This window comes from Eurytemora carolleeae, unplaced genomic scaffold (genome assembly GCF_000591075.1).
Source record: "Eurytemora carolleeae unplaced genomic scaffold, Eaff_2.0 scaffold552, whole genome shotgun sequence".
Taxonomy (NCBI): Eukaryota; Metazoa; Arthropoda; class Copepoda; order Calanoida; family Temoridae; genus Eurytemora; species Eurytemora carolleeae.
The window spans coordinates 38,246-48,042 of record NW_019396455.1 but is presented as its reverse complement, the minus strand read 5'-3'; the positions used below and the strand labels follow the sequence as shown (position 1 = coordinate 48,042).

The following is a 9,797-nucleotide window of genomic DNA, read 5'->3' as shown; positions in this document are numbered from 1 at the left end:
AAGTTAGAACTACTGTCTGCCTCGAATTTTCTCGTGCATTTGGTCCGACTAGCCAAAAGAAATGTGCCAGATTCACAACTCCAGAAATTTAACGAGTGTTTAATCGAAGTCCTCCGACGGCGGTACAGGGATCATTGGTTCCCTGAGAGGCCCTGCAAAGGATCCGGATTCAGATGTCTGCGGATCAACGGTAAAATGGATCCTCTGGTGGGACAGGCTGGGGAGGCCTGTGGATTGTCCTCCAAGTTCTTGCATCAAATCTTTCCAAGTGAACTCACGCTTTGGATTGATCCTTTAGAGGTATCTTATAGGATCGGAGAGAATGGAAGTATTTGTGTGTTGTACGAACACCAGGAGGGAGTTACAGATCCATGGAGGCCAACCCTTCATCTTAACAATAAGAACACAACCTCAAGTCAGAACAAGAATGTTGTGAGGACAACGGGGATCGAACTCAAGAGTCCAACGACGTGTAGTCAGGACTCCTACAGAAATATGTCGATAGAACAGTTGGCGGCGTTCGTCTCCAGCTAGATATTCTTCATTCAGTAATCTCTTGTCCCAAGAGCAGATTTTGGGCCACAGATCTTTTTCAATTCTGTAAAAAGTGATGAAATTGTTTCAGGGGCTTAAATACCAATCTGCTCCGACACCCACTTCTCTACTGACCTGAAATAACCGCATAAAGCTCCGCCTTAACACCTGAACTTACGGCGCACACAGGGCCCCTCTCTCCGCCACACTTTGATCTCATGAACCAAGTGTTAGGATAGAGGTGATGCTTTGTTTTAATGACCATGGGTTCGAATCCCTGGACACCCTGTAAACCTCTCCCTTGTTGGGGACCAATTGACCTGGACCGATCCTGATAAGTCGAGCAAAGTGCTGTGAAAAAGGGGTTGCAAAACCAAATCCTGCCTGATTCTTGGAGTCTTCTGCCCCCCTTTACTGCTCGTTTCGGTCAATGTACGGCCATATATCACAAGAGATAAAGTTGATCATCATAGAAAGCTGATAAATCCTCCAAACATCTTGCTTAAGAATCCACCAGCCGGCTGAAATATCCGTGAAGATCTTGCTGAAAATCCGCCAGAGCGCGCTGGAAGCTGAAATGCGCCAACACCTCTTTAAGTGCCGCAAGAGAATTTCGCCCTGAAAATTTACACTTTTCTCCTCACATACCCTGGGGGAAAAATTGATTGTCAGAAAAAGGGAAAATGGATATTTGCTTCGATTTATGATCTCGACAAAAACCTCCTGAAGTGCAAACTAAAATATTTTATAATTCATTCAGTCAAAAAGTATGTATAGTATTTATATTAAGTCCAGACGTACACATAAACCCCTCCAACCCTGGGCTTAACTTTATTGTGATATACCCTACAAGTCTGACAAAAGGAACGAAAGTCGAAATATTTTGTTTAGTTCTACCATATACCAATGATTCCTTGTACTGAGTAAAATTCGGGGGAGACTTTAAAAATCTTTGTGCACCTCCTTTTTCATGGCACTTTTTTGGCAGTGAAAATTCTTAAAGTGACCCTAATTTAAGCCATAGTTGTTTATTCATAGAACCCACCCTCCAACTCTTGATACATGATAACATGAAAGTCTTTCTTTGGTATGTCCAACCGTTTCAAGTCGGCCATTTTTAACGTTGGCCATTTTGAATTCAAGTCTGCCATGTTGATTTTAAATGCCCATTTGAAGCGCTTGCCTACTGCCACACAACCGGGGGTGGATTCTAATTTTAAACCGATATATGTTTTGTGACAATTATGTGATGTTAAAATTCTGTATTACCGTGGGGCTCAGCTTATAAATGTCAACTGAATGTCCATAAAATGTCACCTTTTTTGAGCAGACATTCGTCTGATATTTTGCTGCACAGGGAGATGTTGTAAATTTTTTAACGTTTTACTTTCTAAAAGGACACGTTCTCCCTTTATATCCAAATCATGAAGAGACTATCTACCTATGGGTGACATTTAATATATTTCTTGAACACAAAAACATACAAAAAAAAGGAAAAATTTGGCTGTGAGTTCCTCATTGTAATAGATTTCTGTGATTTATCCTAAAGTATTTTATGTAATCAGCGGACTCTCAAAAAAAATCTAAAAAATCCGCGAGAATTTGTAAAAAAAACTTGTGCGACGGTTCCCGCCCAAAACGTCGGGTTCTTAACGGCTTCTTTAATCTTTTTAGAACCCTGAAACCCCCCGAGCTGTGACTTTTTCTGGATCGACCACTATTAAACCAGTGTGCAATTAAAAGTATTCATTACTGCGGTCCTCAAATACAGTTTCTGGTGAGATAAAAAATTGCAAATTCGGGATAAAAAATGTCTCTCTTGGATTAAAAAAAACGTTTAAAGATTTATATTTAAATGCACTACGGTACAAAACTTCATTTTTGCGGTTATTCGCAGCAAGTGCACAGCCATTGTAGTTTTCACATAGCTTTTATTTTATTATTGTAGATTTCAATCAATTTTTAGGTTCCGACTTTTTAGAAGGGTCGAATCCCTAGTGCCAATACGTTGTCCCCCTTTAAGTACAGAATGTGTGTCCCCTATAAGAACAGTGTATATCGGTAGGCCAAACCGAGCAACTAAATTTTTTTAATTGTAAAATCTATATATCTTATATATATATGTATTCTGTAAGGTTCGGCCTCATCTGTATTGCACTTTTCTTTCCGGGCGCTTGTTAAATGTATTTCTACATTTGACCACGAGATGTTTTCCACATCGGACAGTTATTGTTTTTGTAGAGAGTGCCTAGGTGCACGATTGCAAAAATTTAACTATTAATGTATATATATATATCAATAAATTCATCAAGCAAAATCTAGTTTTCTTTATCTCAAGATTAAAGTGCGTTTACCTGGGTACAGTGAGAAACAGACAACTGTTGCAATTGGAAGATAAAAAAGCATGTTTAGGTGTAAAGTATGTTATTATAAAGGAAAAAGTGTTACTAGCAACTTATTAAATCGCTGGAAAGCCAAATGCTCAAGCTAAGATAAAGAAAGTGAGCTAGGGTTTTTGTCACAATTGATAAATTTGAAAGAAATTAAGATATAGATCCTCCGAACGTTGAACCAATATAAATTGACAGTGGTTAGAAAAGTGAAAGATGGGTTAATTAGAAACCTACAGGATGTCTTGTACATTTTGTGAGATCGTGTATAGCTAAAAATTGTGATTTTAGGGACTTAATCAGAAAATCTATTAACAACCAATCATTTTTAAATATGTAAGAGGTTTTTGTAAAAGTTTTCTTGTAGAAAATACTAGGGTTTTCGATTATTGTGTGCGTATTTTGGCGTTAAAGCTTGGAGATAATATTATTTGGGACGCTCTGTATATAAATGGCTGAAGAGGCTGAACAAATTTAAACTTAAAAATTTAAAATTTAAAAGATCGGAGGCTAGATTTTTAAACAATTATAAAAAATCTGCCGTGATGTTCAGTATTTGCGTATGCAAAATAGGAAAGCTAATTTTTTAATAATTTTATTTATGGTTTCTATATTTTTATGTTTTATCACACAATTAATAGTCTAAGTTTGCCGGATTGACATGGTTTCAAAAAAAAGTTAATGCTCTAAATTTTATTTCCAAGAAAGGTTTAAAGTGGGGAGCTTTAAGTATACTTTTCCCCACAAAAAATCTAATGTTCTACATGTTTAACTTGAGCCGAAAATGTTTAAAATGACATTTTCAAGCTATTTTTTTAGTTGTTAACAATGTAAAAAATTAAGTTTTTTGTGTGTTGTCGTTTTAAGGTTATCACTGAATTTGTTTAATTTAATTGCTTTCAAGTTAAAACTGGTTTATAAGACTTTTTTGTGACTAGTGCGTAGATAGAGAAATTATCTAGATCACGTTAATAAAAATGTGTTGAATTATCATAATAAAAACTTAACCCACGCACAACACATGATAAGCATAGTGTAGAAAATAGAGATAATATATTTATTTAGTCAAGTTGTAAAAGAATGGAAATGACACCAATTCTATACAGAATCAAAAGTAATAAAAATGTTTAAGAAAAAATCACAATTTAATGCGTTTTTATTAAATAAAAAAATTACATTTTGTTGTTTTGAGCACTTATTATACTTTTAGTTGCGCAATTGTTGCAAACATTGTTGGCACATTTTTCAACTTAATCATTAAGTTCTTCGATATACAGGGTTAGCCACAAAGGACGAGAACTAATATTGACTGTTTCATTATACTTATGATTCCCTACAACTTTTTACTCACTTTTTCTTTGCCTAATCATTTCCTTGTCTCTGATGCAAAAATCTAAAAGTCAATTTTGTAGACGAATCAAATAATACTTTTTGCAATGTGCAACTCAGAAAACATCCCTATATGAACCATACCGCCCCCCACTCCCCCGTAAAATAAATTTTTAAAGAAGACTACCTTTTAAAGTTTCCAATTGAAATTACGCATACAGTCCCTTTCAGGGCTGAATTAACCCCTAGGAACCGTAGTTTTTANGGGGTGGTAAGCCACCACAGTCCCCACCTGAATACGCCCCTGCTCCCCCCATTTTTAAAATTAAGTCCCCCCTCCTCCCTCCCTTAATCAGCTCCCCTACATAGCAGACTATTCAAAAACTTAATTCTGTCTTTAAAAAGATAATTAAAAAAGTTATTATCGTGATCCGTAATTAATCATTAAAATAGAACAAAGGAATTTATTTTTATCTGTAAACCATAACATTAAGCCTATATTTTAGGTGCATAAATAGTACTCCCCCTCCCCCACACCCTCTGCAAGTTACCAAGCGAAATGCATACTCTCATTTAGTCTTTAAACGTTTAAATTAAATAGTTAAAAACAATACCCATTATTAAATCTTACAGCGTCGACTAGTCTGAAGTGGAAACTGGAAGAGAAACCCTTAATTAAAGATTACCTTTTAGCCGTTTATTGGATTAACAACAATGGTCTAACCAGTCTTGAAAACATTTCAATTCTCTTGATTTCCTTAATTTTCTCTTATACAAATATCCGCCATTTTGTCACCGATATGGAGCAATTAAAGAAAATAAAAAAAAATTTCAGATAAAACAGGAATAACCGCTAAGATAAAATATAGAAGAAAGGGTCAATTATAATCACGTGTACAGTCCCTTTCAGTTCTTTTGTTAAAACACTTTGTAAACCTGTTTTCTGTATTTTCTTTGTCTTCCCGTGACTTCAGTGTGCAAGCTAGGAGGAGGAGTGCTGAGAATTTTCAAATTCAGCAATGAAAGATATTTTCGTTCTTTTAATAAATAACCAGTTTTAACTTTTTTAACCTTTGTGCTCTCCTTTTTTTCTTTGTAAATTTAATGTGAAAACAACAATAATAAATTTGCTGTTGTAATCAGAGTAGATTTCTAACATTTGAAAAAATTCAAATTTTTGAAAAATGTAAGTTACCACAAAAAATTGGCTGGATTGGCTCAGCTGATTTAAGGTTTATCATGAATTCAAACAGACAAACAGACAAACAGACAAATCAAATATGTAAAATTAAGGATTTGTCCTGAAGCATCTTTTTTGAAGAGATTGCTTTGTAATTTTTTATTTTCCATTAGATTTTGTTTCATTATCATTGACATCAATTATCTAAAAATCAAATGTGTCATTTTTATGTCTATAAGTTTCTCATGACTGCTAAAAAAAGAAATATCGTTGAATTTTATTCCCATGAAAAAAATGTTTAAAGTTTGTAATCGATTATCTATGATTCAGCGGAGTGTAGTTAATCTCTCTTATCAATATAGGATTAGCTGATAAATGCAGTTTTAGCGAAAATGCATTTATAAAGTGCATTTGCAATTGTATATTTATAATCAAGGTTTCTAAGAAATGGTAAATAATAAAGATATCAACTAACTATTTAAAAACTTTTTTTAAAAACCTTGGAAGAATTACTTAAAATTAAAAAAATATGGGAATCAAAATAAAAATTTAACTAGCTTGATTTGATTTATTTTCTTTTTTTATATTCAAATTTAAATCTATCATGAATATTACACTGTAATTAATCTATCAACAATTAAACCTCGTTGTTATACATTAAATACTACATTGTAAACACTCTATTATCTATGATACCTTGATGATTGTCTTAAATGCTAACACTGTAAAAAACCATGATGTTTACCTTGAATTCTACACTGTAAACAATCTTTCAACTATTAAACCTCGATGTTTTCCTTGAATTTTACACTGTAAACACTCTATCATCTATGAAACCTCGATGGTTGCTTTAAATACTACACTGTAAACACTCTATCAACTATTAAACCTTGATTATGCCTTGAATTCTACACTGTAAACAATCTTTCAACTATTAAACCTCGATGTCTACCTTGAATTTTACACTGTAAACAACCTATCATCTATGAAACCTCGATGGTTGCCTTGAATTCTACATTGTAAACACTCTATCATCTATGAAACCTCGATGGTTGCCTTGAATATTACACTGTAAACCACTCACCAAAGCTTGAATTCAATTTTATGTGAACATTCTTTCATGGATCAGATTTCAGTCAGATTTTTGAACAGGGTGCTACAAAATAGATAGATATACAAATGGTGGAGGGTGTCCTGAAGTAAGTAGTAATTTCCTAGATGATATATACTTTATAAATATACCAAGAATATCTGAAAATGCGCGTAAAAAAGGTGAACAATTTTAAAGACAATTAAATTCAATTGAAACGTTTTTTTCGATTTAAAAACATTTGATATTTCATTTATGCCCTAACGTGGCTCGATTCTTTAAAAATAGTTTTATCTGGGAGGATTAGACAATTTAAAAAAATGACGAGGATTTCGAGTTGGCTCGGACGAGAAAATGAGGAGAATGTGGCTCGGACGAGAAAATGTTGTGATTGGCCTTCCTTAAGAGGCAGAGAAGGGAGAGAGGTGAGTAAGGGAGGTAGACATTGAGGGGGATGTGGAAGAGAGGTGGGTGATGTGAGGGAGGAAGGGAGTGGGGTGAGGTGAGGGAGGGAGGGATTTTATGTGAGTCTTTGTCTAAAATTATTCAAAACATCTGTTCCTGCAACCTATAATATAATATGATTTGAGTCCCCCTTCTAGCCACGGCTTCCTTTCCAAACAGGAATTGATACTTTCTTTTCTTTCTCTCACAATATTCCCCTCATCTTCCCCCTTTTCTCCTCTTTCTGCCACTCACTTTCCCCATCATCACTTTCCTCCTCTCATTCCTCCATCTAACCTTTCTCGTACCTTTCTTAATTTATACCTGTCCGGCTCACCCTCTAAATGTTTCTATATCCTTTATCCCATTCCTCACTATCCGTCCCATTCCTTGTCTCACCTCCCCTTATCTCTTGCTCTCATATCCCTCCTCACTTATACCCTCCCCTCCCCTCATCCCTCCCCTCCCTCTTACTAATGTCCCATCCCTTTTTCTTAAACCCTCCCAGCTCTTCACTGTTTTCATATGTTNAGTGTATCACCGACCTCTTTAGCGTCTCTGTCAAAGGGTTGATATTTAACAAATGTTATATATTTCAATATGTTTCCCAAGCACTGGATCCCGCTAACTATAAAAATAAATAATTTAACTCTAATAAGAAACTTCAAACTCAATGAGCTCGACTCTGTGCAATTATACCTTTCAAACTTTTTATTTTTTAATGAATGTTTCCCACAAAATATAAAATTTAAGTAATTATTAGCATGTTTAGGAAGACATACTCAGAGAGATCCAAACAGCAATAAAAAGATTCATTAATTTTCAGGACTGGGTCGTCTTAAAAGTGTCTTTAGGTTAAAATGTGTAAATTTTGAACTATAAAATTCTTGGTTTTAAATTTTAGTTTAGAAGTAATTAGCAAAATTCTCATCAATTTGATGTACTCAAACATTCGCTCTAACCTTTCTATGGCTTGAACGGTTGGGAATTGATTTAAAAAGATTTTTCAGTTCCTAAATCTTTGCAACTTGATGTCGCAGACCTTTGATATTTTGAACTATTATATCTCTTTGATCAAATAGTCTTAGTTCACACTTTCACGTTGTATCAGAAAATTTTAATTAGTGCAAAAAAACTCAGTTCCTTAGCACCAAAGGATCTTTAAGATATTCATAAAAAAAATCCTAGTTCCGATAAGTGAAAGGTTAAGTTATTGAATTGATACGCTAGTTTTACCCTTTAAGCTTACAGGCACGCGGGATGTACTTTTCACGCGCTTCGTGATCTTCCTGAACTTTTGAAAATAATTTTGGCTCCACTTCCTCGATCCTATAAACTCATCCTTCCTTATACCCCCCTCCCCTGAACTAGGAGACAGGGGGGTGGGGGTGGAGATCGATATGGAAGTATGTTTTATGGAAGTTGGGAGTGAGAGAACAAAGAACTAGGGGAGCAATACATCTCCCGGCAGAACCCCATAATTTCAAATAAATTCAATCCTGGGAATATGATTATCTTGCTTCTAATCTTTCTATTGTATTATTATTTTTCAACAATCTGATATTTTTCTTTTTCAAATTAATTACTTTGAGAACCTAAAAAATATGGAATAGGAAGACATTATTTGAAGCAAAACTTAAGTGTATTTGATGTTGTTATAAAGCAAATAGTTTTACAAGTAACTAATTAAATGGAGTTGATGTGGCGGAAGACGATCCAAGTTTAAACCGGATGGAGAGACGCGGCAAGAGGGAGTCAGATCTGCCACGTCACCATGAATAGACATATTATTTTATTTCTCAATTTGATAAAGTAAAATTTAGTCAGTAATAAAGTATTTATTTAAACCCGGCGTTTATCCTTCCGAGCGTAGCTAAATTGATACAAAACGCCCAAAAACAAAATGTCCAATAACAAAACATCCAAAATTACACATCACCCAAAAAAACCAAACGCCCAATGTTACAAATCGCCGAAAAACAAAACTTTAACCAAATAACAAAACACCCAAGATAACAAAAAGCCCAAATTTACAAAATGTCCAAAGTTACAAAATATCCAAATTTACAATTTGAAACTTGGGTGTTTTGTTTTTGGGGTGTTATGTTTTGGATGTTATTAACCCTGTGATTGTTTTATAAAGATATTTACGTTGTGTTTTTTCAATAAAAGTTTGAAGAATTGAAGAAGAAGTTATTAGACATTTTGTCTTTGGGCATTTTCATATCCACTCCTATTGATTAAGTTAATTTGGTCTGGTTACACTGCACAATATCTGATTCCCACGTTAATTTAACTTTTTAAAGTAATATCTTGAGTCTAAATTCATCTTCCTCGTCCAGAGTTTTCTGGTTCTCACTGTATGTTGAATATTTTTTAAGAAACACCTGAACATAAATGAAATACATGACTGATATATTTACAAAATCAATAGCTTCAGATACATTTAAAGTTTTCACTTCTAGGCTAAACAGCATCTTTTATTTCAAATTTTAATTGATGCACGATCAATCAAAAATATTTGGAGACACATTTTGAAAACTCTGAGTATCCGTAAACCCTCCCAAGGTGATGTGAGGCCCCAAAGACAAATTGGGTTGGATCGGCTCATTCGTTTTGACGTTTATTGCATGCAAACAAACAAACAAACAAACAAACAAACAAAACAGAAAAACTAGGAAAGTAAATTGGTACTAGGCTTTCAGGACACTTAGGGCCCATCTTCTATTTACCAAGGGCGCATACAGAAATAAATCTAGGGGGGGGGGCAAGATTTGTGCGAAGCGCAAAATTTATTTTGCCCCCCCCCTAGGAGCTCCTAGGGGGGGGG

At 34.6% G+C, this 9,797-nt stretch overlaps 1 protein-coding gene across 1 annotated transcript; it reads left to right on the top strand.

The window, feature by feature from the left end:
* Positions 1 to 195: 195 nt before the first annotated feature.
* LOC111703597 (protein BTG2-like) lies at positions 196 to 534 on the top strand. Its single transcript, XM_023475583.1, has one exon. The coding sequence runs from the start codon at positions 196 to 198 to the stop codon at positions 532 to 534; it is 339 nt and encodes a 112-aa protein (XP_023331351.1).
* Positions 535 to 9,797: the final 9,263 nt, after the last annotated feature.